This window comes from Nyctereutes procyonoides, unplaced genomic scaffold (assembly GCF_905146905.1).
Source record: "Nyctereutes procyonoides isolate TBG_1078 unplaced genomic scaffold, NYPRO_anot_genome, whole genome shotgun sequence".
In the NCBI taxonomy this organism is placed as follows: Eukaryota; Metazoa; Chordata; class Mammalia; order Carnivora; family Canidae; genus Nyctereutes; species Nyctereutes procyonoides.
In genome coordinates this window covers 16244143-16262025 of record NW_026575135.1, presented here as the reverse complement: position 1 = coordinate 16262025, position 17883 = coordinate 16244143, and the positions used below count along the sequence as shown (strand labels likewise).

At 40.9% G+C, this 17883-nt stretch overlaps 1 protein-coding gene across 4 annotated transcripts; it reads right to left on the bottom strand.

Annotated features, from left to right (window-relative positions):
- Window positions 1-2803: 2803 nt before the first annotated feature.
- On the bottom strand, window positions 2804-17556 carry LOC129494875 (acyl-coenzyme A amino acid N-acyltransferase 2-like). Of its 4 annotated transcripts, none has more exons than XM_055302086.1 (5): window positions 17288-17556; window positions 15478-15587; window positions 9836-10335; window positions 9375-9577; window positions 2804-5613 (listed from the first exon to the last, which is right to left on the bottom strand). In XM_055302086.1, the coding sequence occupies exons 3-5, from the start codon at window positions 10296-10298 to the stop codon at window positions 5020-5022; spliced, it is 1260 nt and encodes a 419-aa protein (XP_055158061.1). In that variant the 5' UTR covers window positions 10299-10335; window positions 15478-15587; window positions 17288-17556; the 3' UTR covers window positions 2804-5019. The 4 variants fall into 4 exon arrangements, with proteins under 4 accessions (XP_055158061.1, XP_055158060.1, XP_055158062.1 ...); XM_055302085.1 differs by having other exon boundaries at window positions 15478-15583; XM_055302087.1 differs by lacking the exon at window positions 15478-15587 and having other exon boundaries at window positions 17447-17551.
- Window positions 17557-17883: the final 327 nt, after the last annotated feature.

Below are 17883 nucleotides of genomic sequence, written 5' to 3'. Positions count from 1 at the left end.
TAAGGGAAGTGTCCATGATCATGATAGTCTTCAGCAGCAAAGAACAGAAAATTCATATGTAAATGGCTTTAACAAATAAGGAAATTTATTTAATCCAATAACAAGAAATCCAAAGGTTGAGCATCTATGAAAACAACGTAATTAGAGCCTCAGTTCCATCTTTCTGCAACTCATTTGGCTCAGACCTTGTGTGTTGGTTTTGTCCTCAGACTGGCCTCAATATATCCTAAGCATTAAGATAAAACAACATCCAAAGAAAATAGTTCTATTTCTTTGCTTTTTAAGATAAGGAAGACATCCCCCAAATTCTCAGAATGTCTCTTTCAGACAATCTTCATTCTCTTTAGATGTCTCTGACATCCCATTGGCAAGAATTATGTTATATGTCTGTGCTTACTCTACTCACTGGATGAAGGAAAAAAACCACCATGATTGGTCCACACCACTTAGCACTCACCTGTGGGGGCTGGAGTAAGTTTAGAATCACTGAAGCACAAGGACACATTTAGATACTATTAGAAGGAAGGAATTTTAGGCTACCAAGAGTACATGCCACAGAGTTTGGAACCAAGGAAACTTTCTACCAGAAGCAACAGAAATCTGTGAATAACACATAAAAAGAATGAGAGGAAATGTCTGGTCATGGTATAACAATGAAACAGTAGAGTGGCAAGACTTAGGGATAAAGAAATCCAGAGATTGAGGCACTGCCGTGTCCTGTATTACAAATTATGCATATTTAAAGACACATAAATGTTTGCCTTTGAGATAGACCATCTAACCACCCTAGAAAGGGAATACAATGGAGTGAAAGCCCTGGGACTCCTAATCACACATAAGTAGGAAGATAAACAGTGTCCTACATATTTGTTTAAACTAGAAGGACACAAGGAAGGAAAGCATAACTTAAAGAATCAAAATGCCTGGACAGGTCAAGTCAAGAGTGATCTTAATCTGCAAGTTGAAGAAAACATTTGGAATGCATCAGAAATCAGAAGATTACTTCCCCCTACCCATAATTTTCATTTGTTATGAAAATAGTAGAGGGAAGAGGAAACACAAGTAGGGCAAACTGTCCTGATTGGCAATTCAGTAGTCCTTGTCAGTAATGAATTTCATTTTTGTTCACCATCTGCCAAGTGGACATGTTCTTCAATGATGCTAGGCCTATAAGGTTAAGTCTTGATTATCTAAGCTGGTATGCTGGTCTCATTTCCCTTGCTTGTGATTGCTTTAAGTATGTGACCCAGTTTTGACCACTGAGACATGGGGAAATCTAAATGAGATCTTCATGAGATACGAGGGCCTGTGGTCAACATCTTAGAACAATAGCCGGGCTAACCTGAGAGGAAGTTAACCTGTTAAGGATGGCAGAGCAGAAAGATAGAAGGAATTTGGTTCATAATGACACTGCTTAACTGGTGAATAAACCAAAGCCATCCTTCCTTTGGATTTATTTACGTACGAGACAATAATTATTCCACTGTGTAAATCACTTTTAGTCAGATTTTTCTAACCAACTAACGGGAAAACCAAATAGAACTGGAAGCTGAGCTCCTAGGAAAGCCTAGAAAGAAGACCATGAAGAAGGTATGGTTCATTTTGCTGAAATCAGATCCCTAAAAAATAATATCTAGGTGGTGCTGGGATAAGTGGATTTTCTTAATCCCAATGGCTTATACTGCTTTTTAAATACAATGACATTATCCTGCACAGAACGTGGGTGTGTTCATGAAGGCCACAGGTGAAAGCAGGAATAAGAAAGATGACCCACTGATCTATCTATAAAATTAGAACAGGATAATGTACAACATGGGGATTATAGTTAACTAATACTGTATTGTATACCTGAAATTCGCTAAATGAGTAGATCTTAAATGCTCTCACCACACACACGCACACACACACACACACACACACACAATAACTATGTGAAGTGATGGATGTGTTAACTAGCCTAATCGTGATAATCATTTCACAATATGTATGTATATCAAATCATCAAGTTGTATGCCTTAAAGTTTACACAATGTGATTTGTCTATTATATCTCAATAAAGCTGAGAGGGAAAAATGAGAACAGGCTTTAAGGAAACAACCCAATTGCAGATTGGGAAAATTAAAAATAATGATCATACCCAAGAGATGAGCTAAATAGCAAGTTGCACGGAGCTGAAGCACAAATTAGTGAGTCGAACAATTAAACTGTGAAGTTCAAGAAAACAGGGAGCTGGGGACAGCGGGGAAGAGGTACAAAAAATATGAGAGAAATTTAATATTCATAGAAGAAACATCCAGAAGCTCCAAAATTCTCTTAATTGAACTTCCAGAAGGAGAGAGTAGAAAAAATGGAAAGGTTAAAGTGATTATAAAATCAACAGAAGCAAATGTCTAAAGCTGAAGAAAGCTAGGTCTTGAGTTTGGAATGGCCCATACAGTACCAAACAAAATTAATTAACATAGTAATGATAAACTCACACTTATTCATATCTTAAAGAAATTTCAGAACATTAAGAACAAAGAGAAAACTGTAAAAAGCTTTCAGATACAGAGTAAAATAAAAATAAAATAGAAATAGGAAAATATGAACAAAAGGAGAAGAAAATTCCACAAAGTAAGAAGAACCAGACTTCTCATTGGAAACAATGGATGCTAAAATAAAAAGATCAAAGTCTATTAACATCAAATTCTACAAGTATAAAATTCTTTATTGCAAAGGGACCAAAATATAGACTTTTTTAATTTGCCAAGATTCAGGTGAATAGGAATCTTTTAAAATAATGACTTGAGTTTGTACTTTAAGGAATGGCCAAGCAGAAGATAAAATCAAGAATTTAGAAGACAGCCTGTAAGAAACTATAAGGAGCAAAGACACATTAAAGCATAGTTATGTTAAATATGTATTTATTTTAAAACAAATCAATAATTTGAAATTAATGGGATTGTTATGAAGAAAAAGATTTAGATATGCTAAAGTTATTGACTTTGGAGGGAGAAAGGTAAATATATTGATTGTATCTTTTATTTTTTTACCTTTTCATTATGAAAAATTGCATCCACACATAAAAAATATTACACCTCAATATAGCCATAATCTAGAAGTAATAATTATTCACATTTTGCCATATTTCTGTATTAAAACAATTCCCAGACATTGCAACCCTTCACCTGTAAATATGTCCGTATTCATCTTTATCTAAAAGTGATCTTTATATAACCGCAATACCATCATGATGCCTAACAAGATAATATCAATTTCATAATGTCATTTAATATCCAGTCCATATTCAGATTTTTTTAATTGTCTCAAAAATGTCTTTTTACAGTCACTGTGCTCAAACCCAGCCCACAAATAGCATTTGGTTGATATGTGTCTTAAGTCTCTTTTTTTCTTAAGCCTCTTTTAATGCTTGATTGTCCCACAGCTCATTCCAATGCAAAAAAAGGGCGGAGGAGGGGGGATCCCACAATGAAAAAAATCCCAAATTTTTTCATGCAACTAACTTGTGAAGAAACCAGGTGAGTTGTTAACTTAAAATGAGACCAGGTCATAGAATGACCCACAACCTGGATTTGTCTCTTTGCAGGATTTTTTAACTGGTCTTTAGCCACTGTATCAATAAATTTGATCAAAAGGTTTGACTAGGTTCAAGTTTAATAGTGTTTTATAAGTCATCCAAGTAGTGCCAGACACTCCACATCATGAAGCACATTATGTAAAAATGACCATTTTAAGAGATGCTAAGTTTGACCAGTGGGTTCAGGTGGTAACAATCTGATCCTCCACTGCAAAGTTTCTCACTCCTTCCCCCTTATAATAAATAGTATCTACAGTATGATACTTTGGTAAAGTTACTTTTGGGTTTAAGGTGGAGGTGGGATGGGGGGGTAGGTAAATCAAAAACTATTTGGAAATCAACAAAATGAGAACACTGCCAGAAAAATAAACAACAACAAAAAATATAGCAGAAGGAATGAATTTATTTTAAGACAACAGAAATCAAGGAATCAGGAGGAAAAGACCAAAAAAACAAATCAAAACTGTTCTTGGAAAATATTAATAAAATAGAAAAATATTTGTCAAGTCAGACTGAGAGGGAAAAAGGGAAAGCATGCAGATAAAAGGGGATATGTGCAAAATTATTAGCAAAAAAATGTGTTCTAGAATATATGGGCAAAATGCTGAGAAAATAGGAATGACCATATTGACTCCAAAAATTTTTTTACAAACCCAAATTAGTCAATATGAGAAAATAATCTGGTAAAATTAGGTGCAAAAGCAACATTAAGTCCATTAATGAATGTAATTCACCACACTAATAGACTGAAGGAGGAAAGCATTATGGAAATAATTGCAGCCAATTCTGATAGAGTAATTGCTACATACCTTAACTGCTGTAGTTGTTTTAAAAATATTAACTAATTTCATTAACAATTTCAATAAGTGCTACAAAGGCATGTGATTAAATTCAATCCCATTCCTGATTAAAATTATAAAAAGAAATATATTTTAGGAGTAAAAAGAAACATCACTATCCTGGGCTTTATACAAAAATAAAGTATGCTTTGGAAATCTATAACAAGCATTACATTTGATGGTGCCATTAGAACTTTTCATTTCAAATGTCAGAAATTCAATTTTAAACAGAAAATGTTTTTCCACAAGTAACTTGGAAGTCCCAGGAAATTCATGTAGATTGACAATACCTGGATCCAAGGTATTCCTACTTGGGAAACAAAAGATTATTCAATTTGCAAGGGTATTGCAAGATTGAGATAGCAATGTACCCTGGTGCATATAAACGAAGATTCAGTTTATTAAAAATTCAGGTCACGTACAAATTTGTCAGAAATACTTCAGGTGCACCTGTGCCCTTGTTCCTTGATTTTTTGTCCTATTTCCTTCCCATTGACCCAGGATAACTATGAAATCTACAGAAGTCAGGAGAACTCCCTCTTCCCATCATATCCCTGCCTTCTCATTTTTTTGTCTCATTTCATCATCACCCTTAGCCCTGGTTCAGAGTTTGCTCCTGGTTTGAGTAAGGTGCTGCCTGAAGAATTTCAGGATCTCTCCCCAGGAGTGCTCCTGGGCTGCGGCATGGGCAGCAGGGTCCCCTCCCCAGAGCAAAGGCCAAGAAAAGTTCTTGTTTGGGGAAGCGTAACACAGGGGTAAATAGGGCGGCTCTATGAGATGGCCCGCCCCAGGGTATAACAGCATCCTTCCGTTGTTTTTCCCGTGGCTCCGCAGCTGGTGCAAGGCCTGCTGGGCATACTCCCTGCTATTCAGGCATTCATCATTCTCTCCAACAATGAAGAGGATCGAACCCAGGGCCTTTTCAATAGGAAGCACGCTCTGCTGATTCAGTTCATCCCAGGGATCCCCCTTGTAGTGGCGGAGACGCATAGCCCCTGAGATGTCCAACTGTATGCGCTCTACAAACGTGGGGATGGGTGTTATTACCATATCTTTGTACCTGAGTGGAAATTCAAAAATGGCATTGGTCCCATTGATCCAGATGGTGGCTACCACCTGCTTCAGGAAGCAGGCCATGGCCAGCCCAATCTCTGCACCTTTGCTCACAGAGATCACCCCGATTCCTGGCGTTTGGACCTGAAGCACAAAATATAGGGAACCCATCACATGCCATTCTGGAAGCAGCTGCCCTACAGGCCAAGTAAGCTAGTGTGATAGAAACAGAAAATATGGGATGGGAGTCCTAGCACTTGGATTTATCAGCTCCTATGACCGAAGACATTACCTATTTGCCTCCGGGAAGCCTTATTGTCTTACCAGGGTGATATTATTACCAACCCTGCAGGAATGTTATAAGGATCTAGTGAAACAATCAAAATAAAAGTTCTTCATCAAAAGCAGAGTTCCATAAAACCAAAAAGAGTTTAAATGCACCAACAACATTCAACATCACCTGAGTAGAAGCAGGGAAACTTAAGAATCAAATTCTTCTCTCTAGTTAGGAAAAGAGTTTCCCAGGTTGTTTAGAATATTATGTAAGTGTTATTCATATTTAAATAGCATTTTACAGCTACTGAGGTTTTGCATGTCTGTGAGTCCAAGAGCTAATGGTGAAAGCTTTGAGGGTATAAAGTTGAAAGACCTGGATTCTATAAACAATTGAATGCCAGTGACCAGTTCAGTAGGAAAAGTAGTAGGTCATAAGAGAGGGGGTCTTTAACTCTGTGAAAGGCTGAGGGAGCAAAGGGAAGAAAGAAGGTTGGAAAACGAGTGGGGAAAGGAAGGGCATTTTGGACAGAGAGCAGCAAATGCATAGCAACCTGATGTGTTTACTTTGTTTACACTCACAGACCAGCACCTATCATCAGATCACCTGGAAAAAAAGTTCTTTCAATTAGAGCTTTCTGGGATCCATTTTTTTTAGTTTCTATTTCAATAGCTCTGAGTGGGCCCAAGAATCTCATACTAGAGCATATCCCCCCTCCACCCCAGGAAATGCAGTGTGCTTCCATACTTGGAAACTGCCATGACAGGAATGGACCGGGGAACAAGGGAGCAGACTATCACTGGAGATAGGATACTATACTGTGGACTTACTTACCACAGGGGGGCAGTTATGAAGGAGCAAACTGAAAGAGTGGCAGGGAGGATGAAGAAGGTGTGACCTATTGAGAAAGTTCCAGGAATAGACCCTAAAACACTTTGGGACTGGTTGAGGATGTAGGGAAAGGAGAGGGGGGAAACCAGGCGGGCAAGGATGACAAGGTGGATTTATTGACAGTTTACTGTAGGCTGAGCCCTCAGCTAAGTGCTTTACACATAAATTGTCTCCACTTGTCCTACCGATAAGAACCCTGAGATTCAGGAAGTTTACAAGTCTTGCTTAAGGCTACAACGTCAAGGAGCCGAGATGGGAATTGAACCTCTTCTGATGACACTGAATCTAAACTGAATTTTGACAATTGCTCTTCCTCTTCAGATAATGTCAAAGAGTGACATTTGAAATGGAAAAAAAAAAAAAACTTTTTTTAAATTGAAAACATTTGATCTGAGATTTAATTCCTTCTAGACAATCCTTTAAAAAAAGAAGAAAGAAAGAAAGAAAGAAAGAAAGAAAAGAAAGAAAGAAAGAAAGAAAGAAAGAAAGAAAAGAAAAGAAAACCCAGGGCAGCCCGGGTGGCTCAGCGGTTTAGCACCGCCTTCGGCCCAGGGTGTGATCCTGGAGACCCGGGATGGAGTTCTACGTCGGGCTCCCTGCATGGAGCCTGCTTCTCCCTCTGCCTGTGTCTCTACCTCTCTCTTTCTCTGTGTCTCTTGTGGATAAATAAATGAAATCTTAAAAAAAAAAAAAAAAAAAAAAAGACCTAGTCTTTAGAAAAAAAAATTTTAAAAAGCCAAATATGCTTAGAAAAATCACACATGTGTTTGATGGTGATGAGGGAGGTAACACCAAAGATGAAGATACTAATAGTGCTCCAAGAGAAGACATGGCCTCATGTCTCCTGGAGAACAGCCAAGGCTCTCTGGGCAGAGAATGATATGAATAACAGAGTCAGGATAACCCAACAGTTTGGAGCAAAGGCATTGCCAGAAGGTCTGTGTAGTTTTGTCACATGACTTTTTCTTTTTTTTTTTTTTTAAGATTTTATTTATTCATGAGAGACACAGAGAGAGAGAGAGAGAGAGAGAGAGGCAGAGACACAGGCAGAGGGAGAAGCAGGCTCCATGCAGGGAGGCCAACGTGGGACTCAATTCCAGGTCTCCAGGATCACACCCTGGACTGAAGGTGGCGCTAAACTGCTGCCCTGTCACATGACTTAATCTGAGTTCTCATCTGAAAAATGAGGATGTCAACAGTACTTACATCACCAAGTAATTGTGAGTGTTCAACAACAGTGCTTTTAGAGTATTTAGCATAGAGTCAAATAGCAATTTAACAAATGTTAGCTGGTATGATTGTTTTACCATGACGGGTTGATCCATAAAACATAACTGATATTCAAACATTTTCAGACTGGAAAACTAGAATTATTATGTTTCAGTTTCACAGAATGTCAACCCAGACACCTGACCCTGTGGTATTTATTCCCGTTTCTTTTTTTTGTCATTAACACAAACATCAGTACTTTGAGACCTCTTTAAGAGGTCTAGATTATAATTCATCTGATATTTAATTCCTAGAAAAAAAAAAGCTGGATTATGAGCAGTCCCTCTCAAACTTTGAATGTGCATCCAGATCACCTGAGGAATCTTGTTAAAATGTAGATGCTGACCAGGGTGTGGTCTGAGAGTCTGCATTCAAACAGCTCTCTGGTCATACCAAGGCCTCTGGGCCATGGCCCACATTTTCAATGGTACAAACAATACTTGACAGAGTTCTAAAATGATCCTTCCCTTCTAGATTCCCTTCCCAGCTTTGAGCCTTGGACACTTACTTTGGGTTTAGTTCTGTCCCTAGATCTGATACTCACTGAAGAGCTAGTTTAGCTCATCAGATGGTGCAGCCACATCCATTCTGCTGATGATTCTGCTCTGATCCTGTGGCCCAGCTCTAAAACTGAACTCTGCATGTTCTTAGTCTCAGGACTCTTTCGTATGACTTAACTCATTGAAGTTTGAAAACACATAAGCTAGAGGATTCATGAGATCAGTGGCTGATAAAAATTGAAGAGTCACTGACAAGTGACTTCAAATGTGAGGAGCCTTGGCTTTTTTTTTTTTTTCCAATGAAAATAACCATAATATGGGCAACCCGGGTGGCTCAGGGGTTTAGTGCCATCTTCAGCCCAGGACGTGATCCTGGAGACCAGGGATCAAGTCTCACGCCATGCTCCCTGCATGGAGCCTGCTTCTCCCTCTGCCTGTGTCCCTGCCTCTGTGTGTGTGTGTGTGTCTCTCGTGAATAAATGAATAAAATCTTTTAAAAAAAAAAAAGAAAGGGGATCCCTGGGTGGCGCAGCGGTTTGGCGCCTGCCTTTGGCCCAGGGCGCGATCCTGGAGACCCGGGATCGAATCCCACGTCGGGCTCCCGGTGCATGGAGCCTGCTTTTCCCTCTGCCTATGTCTCTGCCTCTCTCTCTCTCTCTCTCTCTCTCTCTCTCTGTGACTATCATAAAATAAAATTAAAAAAAAATTAAAAAAAAATTGTTAAAAAAAAAAGAAAGAAAATAACCATAATACATTCACCATTTATTGTCTTTTGTGCCAATAAGCTGATCATCAAGCTCTACAAGGATAATATCCATCCTACAAGGTAGATATTGTCCCCATTTTAAGGGTAAACTGTGCTATGCCCAAGTTTAAACAGATTGGTAAAAGAGGTAAAACAGACATTTCTGATTTGTTGTGTTTTGTTTTGCTATAATGTTGCAAAGTAGAATGAAAAGTATTTTAAATACCTTGGGATGAGCTAGTAGCAAGTTGGCAGCTTCCTCAAAATATTCCAGGTCAATCTCCAGCAGGTCACTGGGCAGATCTTCATAGCCAAAATATGCTAATGCAAGCACCGCAAAGCCACGTGCAGCCAAAAGACTGGCCCGAAATTCAACCAGACCCCCTCTGCCCCCAAACAAATCAATGACTCCTGGGAAAGGACCTTCCCCTGAAAGCAATAAAAAGAAAAGAGAATGGGATCAGAAAGAGTGAGAAGAGGCTCAAGTGGATAAGAGGGAAAGTACAAGGTGAGCAAAATGATTCCACCTTTACGCGCACAAACACACACACACACACACACACACACAATGGCATGATGATTTTAAACTATTGTGGGAAACACTAGTTCTCCAATAATTTGATGCCCTTTGTTTCAGTTTTTATACTCATCAACAAAGTTTTCTGTATCACCAAAGATTAGTCTCACCTGGAGGCAGAAAAAGGGCTCCTCGCACCCGACCTTCTCGGATCTGCACCCGTTGTAACCCAGGGCCTGAGAACCAGCGCTGTACCACCTGGCTGGCCATGACCTGATCTGTGATGACATCTTCAAAACAAACGGAGTCATATAGGTTCAGAGTGATCCAAAAGGGGCTGTTCATCACATCCTTCTTCAGCAGCCTCTGGAAAGCCTTCTTGGGCTTCAGAGACCAGAAGAGGCCCATCGGGTGAACCCCCACGTAGTCACCTCCGAATGCAGGAGTCTGCATTAGGTCCAGCTCACCAACCTCGTTGGCCTTATAGAAGGCTCTGGACCAGAACACATTCCCCTTCTCATCCTTCAGAGACGCCATTAGGGTCACCATCTGCAACGGGTGCAGGCCCGTCACTCGGATGTGCACTGGTTCATCTGCAAGGGCACTTGCTGGGGTGGCTGTCAGCTGGACCATTGGCAACTGGGAAAGGGATGGAGTGGTATTCCCTGCCCTATAGGATGAGAGGAGACTTTTGAGTTGGAGACTGAAATCCCAGGAGAAAGACTGAGACAAGGCTTGCATTAAGTCTATCCAGGTTCTATTTCTAGAGACTTCATGCAAAATACACAGAACATTTGGAGGAGGGAAAAGAAGACGTGCAAGAAGACTCATTATTCTCATTTTACATATGAGGAAACAGGTTAAGTGACATGCTCAAAGCCTCATAAATAATTAACAGTAGAACTGGAAATTCAGGGTAAGGCTGATACCACAGCCTCCTGTCTTATCAATTATAACACTGCAGTAAACCTCAGTTTTTATGGTTTGGAGTAAGTTGAGCTTTAATTCCTCAGTTGAGACTATACCCATGTGACTTATTTCACAGGGTGTTTGTTAGGATCTAAGGAGGTAATACACAAAAAAGCATTTACAGGAAGGATCAGCACTGCTTTTCAAGCCCCATACCTACCTGGGGTAGAGTTACATAAACATAAATATACTATGGTGTTATTTTTTATTTTGGTCTCTAATCCCTCCCTTCCATTATAAAACCAACCTCCAGCTCTTTTTCATGTTCCCATTTTTTTTTAAAGATTTTATTTTTTTATTCATGAGACAGAGAGAGAGAGAGGCAGAGACACAGGCAGAGGGAGAAGTAGGCTCCATGCAGGGAGCCCAACATGGGACTCGATCCCGGGTCTCCTGGATCAGGCCCTGGACCAAAGGCAGGTGCTAAACCACTGAACCACCCGGGCTGCTCATGTTCCCATATTTTAAAGGGAAAATGAAACTCCATGATCTTGTCTCTGCTTGTATACCTTTCTAATGGAGTGATAAATGTCAAAATGTCGTTTGTGGTAAAGAGACTATAATAGACATTGGATCAGCTATTTTGTCCTCTGTTCCATTAATGAGCAAAATTTGGGGTATTTCCTCCTTCCTTGCATCCTTCCTCCTTTCCTTCCTTTTCTCTCCCCCCACCTCCTTTCTTCCATACGTCATACTCATTAAAAAATTGAAAATTTTCCAAATTGTTCTCTCAAGAGGACTGCTTCTTATAGGAAAGGTCACTTTTTCCTTTCCCTTGAGGACCTGGTAACTTTTTCCATGATAAAAATGATATGGATTTGACAAAAACGAAACCATGAAACGAAGGAGAGAGAAAAACACTTGACAGGTCAACGGTGTGTGCTTGTGAAGCCTGTCTCAGATTTCCCCACCAAAGACAAGGAAGGGACCAGATGATCAGTGACCCCTTAGTCCTTGCTCCTTGGAATATAGGCTAAATAAAGTCAGCATCTTTCACACATTGTACCTTGTGATGGGTGTACCTTCGTGAGGATTCTGTAGGGATCCCAGGCAAAGTCTGACAGACTGCCTTTCCAGAAGTTGGTTATAAATTTAACAGGCCTCAGACTTACCAAGCCTATGTGTCATCACTCCCTTATATATTCAAAAAACAAGAAGAGTCCAGAATTAAAATACACACATATATAGTACACACATGTGTGCTTGCGTACACACATGAAAGAAGACTTTGTACCTATAGACCAGGGATTCTCACTGGGATTCTGAGGAACCCTGAGGTTTTGTGAAATGTTATTAGGGCTTTCCACTAGGGTTCTTAATTGAGAAAAAAATAAACCATTCTTGAACATCAAGTGTCATGTGATTATAATGCACATAATGATGGACAGTGATTGAGCGGTCCTATTAGTGATTTGTTTACCAATTTTTCATCCCATTAAGGCAGCGTGCAAAAAGATCATATTCATTTGATTGAGTTCATTTTCAGTTTTAGATGCAAGATCGAGGAGGCTCTTGATGGTTAGCAAGCACTATACTGCATGGAGAAGAGGGTGGTAGGCTGATCACGTTTGCCCCTCCTTCCTGAATTACCTACTCCAAACTCCCTTTACACTTTGTGAAATGAGTTAAGGGGGTAAACAACCCCTACTAGTGTAAGGGAAATCAGAGGGAAATATGCATTCCAAAAAATGAATTCTTACACACTGCAACTCCATGGCACTCCAACACTTTGCTATTGTCAGCATTGCAAAGTGTGGACAACAAAAGAAAGGCATCGTAAGTATGGACAGTAAAAGAAGAGCATTGTAATAAAGAATTGTTCCTTTGAGAATTTTTCTCACTTTGTTATTTATTATGCCACTCTTTTATATTTTAGTAAGCATTTGCCTTTTATAAACATGTCTGATGATCCAATAGGCTGACTTTTGAAGATAAAATGGAAGATCATTGCAGGACTGGAGACAGGACTCCTGAGATCAGAAATGGAGAATTACCATCATTCGGAGTCACGAGAGATGACACACCAAAAAGTCTGGCTTTACAGAGAAGCTACTAGCCAATGGGCTTTACACTAGCTGGTACTAGAAGTTGTCCTGTCCCAATGTGAATCATCTTTAACAAATAATTTTAAAAAGCAGCAATAGCTCCAGGAAAATTGAAAGGGAAGTTATACACCACAATGATTTGACAAGGGCCTAGTTCTTTTAAATGGCTACTGGAATTCTAGTCTCCCCTTGGTTCTCTTTTTTTTCTCTCTAACAGCGAACAACATTGAGCAATTACTAAAAGCTAGCCGCTGGGTAATATTCCCATAATAAAGCCTTTTCACTTTTCAAGATCCTCTCATGGTCATTATAAGTGAGGAGATTGAACTCATCAAGTTAAGCGACTTACACAAGTTTGCCTGTGTTAATGGTGAAACAAGAACCCGTGCCATGACCCTCCATATAAATCTTATTTATTTTCCCCAAATGACAGCAACAATGTGAATGTGCATTTTTTTTCTTCCTGCCCTCTTTCCTACCCTTGTTTCTTTTTCACTACTTTCTTGTCTTTAGCTTCATCTTTTCCTTTCCCTGACTCTGAAGCTTTTAGTTACAGATACAGCCTGGGTGCATAGTATGGCAGGATGGATAATGGACTAGTAGGATTGAATTTTAGTCCACAAACCCACATGTGCACAAAATGCAGTGTTTTCCTGTTTCTCTAGATTCAGCATAATTTCTCTTTTGAGTCCTTGTTCCTCCAGATGGCAGAGATGTAATCACAGAATTCAGAGCGCTCTGCTTTTCCTTGAAGTCCAAGTAAGTCTCAGTGACTTGTACGGGGCTGAAAGACTTGGCCAGGGACATCCTGCTCCTATGTTATCATACATTCTTCCAAACCTATTTTGCAAGGTATGCCATGGGGTCCAAATTCAGATAGCTGGAGGGGCTGGGCAGGTATTGTAAGTTTGCACATGAACGTCAGAGTGAATGCAAGTCAGACTGTAGTGAACTGAAGAAGATCTGCCCAATCTAAGGCATTCAACTGTATTCTCCTGGAAACACAACAAAATAGCACATACACACAGCAATGACAAAAACCCCAAGGTGGGTACCAGACCAAATACACCTATTTGTGGCCTCTGGAATTCATGTCATCCGTTAGTTTTTTTGTAACTCAAAGGCCAGGAAAACATTTTTTTCCCCTTTTTGTTGTGGCATCCTTTCCGGAGGTACTGAGGATCGACTGACCTCCTGCAGGTGGGAGGACAATAAGGCAAAATGGAAATACCAAAATGTGGTGGGACAGGGAGGGAAGGACTCGTCCATACTAATACCATACTATTTCCGGTGGTGTATGGCAAGTCAGCCCTGCCCCCAGTATCCAAAGCCCTCAAACTTTCTCCTCTTTACCCCTCACCATGCTCCATGCTTGATGTTTTGTGACTCTTTCCTGCTTTGCCTATATTCTATTTCTTTTGTCTTACTCTCAATTTGATCCAAACTAATCCATGTATTGTGATAGGGATTAATACCTTTGTTAGTTAATAAGGTTTATTGCCTCTCAGTACCAGATTTTCTAGAATAAGTTGTAAGAAGCCTTAAAGCTTATCCTGTCCAATGCTGAATTGTCATCATCAGCAATAAGGCACCAACTGTATACAGGGACACACAGCTGAAGACGACTCCCTATCCTCTGGGCTCTCCAACATGCCTCAGAGTACTTAATATGTTACTGAACCTTATACTAGAGCCATTTATGCTGTGTTTTCACTCTCCTGTTAATCTGTAACAGGACCCTCTGGAGGGCAGGACCCTGTCTGATCTGTTTTTGTTACGTTCACTGCACATGGAACTGTTGACTACCAGGTATTCAATAAGTGATTATTGACTGTGTTCTCCGCTTCATTCCCAGAAACTCTCATCTATTTACCTAATTCTTCCTCCCTGTTTACAGTCTTTTTCGCCTCCCAGTCTAGTCTCTGCAATGTTGTCAGATCTCAACACAAAAATTAGACCTCCCAGTCTACTCTCTTAAACTTCCAATGGCTAAAGGGTGAAGGGTAAAGTCTAAAGCTTCTGGCCATAAGTGTTAAGACCCTTTGCAGGGGTGGCACCTGGGTGACTCAGTGGTTGAGCGTCTGCCTTTGGCTCAGGTCGTGATCCTGGGGTCCTGGGATCGAGGCCCTTATCGGGCTTCCTGCAGGGAGTCTGCTTCTCCCTCTGCCTATGTCTCTACCTCTCTCCATGTCTCTCATGAATAAATAAATAAAATCTTAAAAAAAAAAAGACCCTTTACAGGGGATTGGTTTCATCACAGCACCCTGGAAGGTTTCCAGTGTGTCCACAGGCAAAACTCGAACCACCAGGACCTAAACCTAGATGGAATGCCTTGTGATCTCAGGAACATGACAACATAGGCAATCTTTGGAGGAGACTTCACAAGATTGTTTTGTCACCTGTCTCTCTTATCTTCTTTTTTAATTGAAATACAATTGACATATGATATTAGTTTTAGGTGTGCATTTGACAACTAATATACATTACAGAACAATCATCATGAAAGGTTGTTACCATGCATCATCATACAAAGTTATTACAATGTTATTGGCTATATATTCCCTATGCTGTACTTTATACCCCAATGACTTCTTTATTTTGTAAGTGGAAGTTTGTAGCTCTTAATGGTCTCTATCTTATGGGAGGCTGCCATAAGACAGTTTTCCCATACACCTCCCTTTTTCCAGAGAGGCATGGGACTCTCTCTCTCACTGCCACGTGCATTTGGGGCAGGGCTGCAAACTCTGTGACCATTTCACTGCAGTCTGGAGTTGGCTCCTCCGCAACAGGATACCTACCTTGCAACTGTGTTGAAGTCTGGGGCCCCTTTTCTTTCAGTGCCATTATTTCAGGGTGTAAGACAAGGACACAGACAGCTGGCACCTTTGGCTTCTTTTGTCATGACTATCTATGCAAATAATAAACAGTATGAATCTAACAGGGGCTCATTATTTCTTTACCAGCTGAATCTGTCATCTTGGTCTTGGGCTTCCCTTTGTATTTGGTTCCCTTATAGTCTGATTCAATCAAAGCCTTTTACAATTAACCCCAACCTAGTTCCAATCCAACTAACCATCTCATCATAACGCTTGGCATATGATGTTGTAAAAATCTGCTTTATCTCTCTCCTTTTTGCTCTATCCAATGCTGGAGCCTCTAGGCACATAGAACTAACTAAATTTCAATTTATTAAAAATAAATAAAGTTTTGGGACACTTGGGTGGCTCAGTGGTTGAGCATCTGCCTTTGGCTCAGGGCATAATCCCAGGACTCTGGGATCGAGTCCCACATCAGGCTTCCTGCGTGAAGCCTGCTTCTTCCTCTACCTGTGTTTCTGTCTCTCTCTCTCTCTCTCTCTCTGACTCTCATGAATAAATAAATAAAATCTAAATAAATAAATAAATAAATAAATAAATAAATAAATAAATAAATAAATAAAGTTTTAATTCCTCAGTCACAGTAACCATGTTTTAATTCCTCAACAGCCATACATAAGTAGTGACTACTACGTTGGACAAGGCAAATAGGGAACATTTCCAGCATCCTAGAATATTCTATTGGACAGCACTCTATTTCTGAGTGTTAATTTTTCCTCAAGGGCAAGAACTACATGTTGCTCACCACTCTATTCCTCAGTTTCTAGAAAGGTGCCTGGCACATAGCGATCGCTCAATAACTGTTCGAGGAATTAAATGAAAGAGTAAGAGATGGATGGAAAGGTTAAAAAAAAGGAAAAAATAAAATTTCTCAGAGGAGTAAGAAGAAGAAAGAAGCCCAACTGAATTTTTACAGGCTACCTCTGAAAATGGGAGACTCTTGAAAAATCCAATGGAAATAGAATCTCCAGGCCTCCTCACGTCTCTGGGGCAGAAGGCGACACACTGCACACCCAGAGTGACCACGAAACCAAAACCACAAAGCAGTCAGAGGCCAAGAAATAAGCTGTCTCACACAGGATTAGCCTTGTGGTCTTGCAGACAGGGCCCAGGCAGTAAGGAAGCAACCTCCTAGGGGTAGAAAGCTGAAAGCCATAATGTGGAGCCACTTCCAAAATTGCTGACTCCCAGGGTGAAGGGTATCAGGCCTCTACCACCGGGAGACCTTGACCTCCTGGAGAAAGGGTGGTCAGGAACCAGCAGGACACTAACACAGCAGGGGGCAGGAAACAAAGAATAAAAGGGAGCAAAAGGTCACCCTCAGTGGCTAAACTTACTAGTCAAGAAACAAAATTCCATTCCCTTTAGGGGCTTTACCTTTGTCCTCACAAGGACTTCCTTCCCCTCCCCCCACAACACTAGAAGTCCCAGAGAAAGATTTCTAGAAACACTCTCTCGGTAAGTTCACATTAGTAGGACCCACACTTTGCAGTGTGCATTTTGTCCTCAAAACATCTCTAAAGGATCTCTTGGTAGGTGGGTGCATCCGACACAGATCTGCATTGCCAAGGACGGTCCCCCCAGCAAGTGGCACTAGCCACCAAGAGAGGAAGGCACACAGTTGAATGAAAGGGCCTCCCTCCCAGGGGCCCCACCACAAGACCCAGCACACCTTCTCGGCCAGGCCAGGCCCTGATAGCCCGACCTCCCCCCACCCCACACACACACTCACCCTGAATTCAGCTGCATGGAGCAGTCTGGAGGAGGGCAGCTGGCTGCACCAACTGGAGGCATCAGAGGCTTCCCTGCTGCTTGCTCTTCCGGAACCCCTCAAATACCCCAGCCTAGCCAGCCAGGCACCCGCTTGCCTACTCTCCCAATTTGAAGTTACCTCACAAAACTGTCAGCTCTTCCTTCCTTTTATGTCCCCAGTCCCGGGACTGCTGGCCTTGCTGTCACGGGATCAGGACAGAGGCTTGGTGCAGCTGCTACTCCCCTCAGCCCAAACGTTTCATAATGTGATCTCGTGTTTCATCACATGGCTCTGGTTTCTAAGCATTGCCCTGACTCCTCCTCTCCACTCCTGGTTCTGGTCCCCTCTACCGCAAACCCTTCTCTATTCCCTCCTCTAAGTCAATAATCTTTTAGGCGACTGCCTTTTTTGATAGTGTCTTACAAGGTAAGCCCCAAGTACCCAGCCTCAGAGAAGTATGGGCTTAAGACTCCCCAGAAGGGCCTGTTAAATAAAGGTTCCTGGGCCCTCCCCTGGAGATGCTAACTAAAATAAGGTTCTGAGGTCTATATGTTCAACCGAGGATTGCTAAGGCA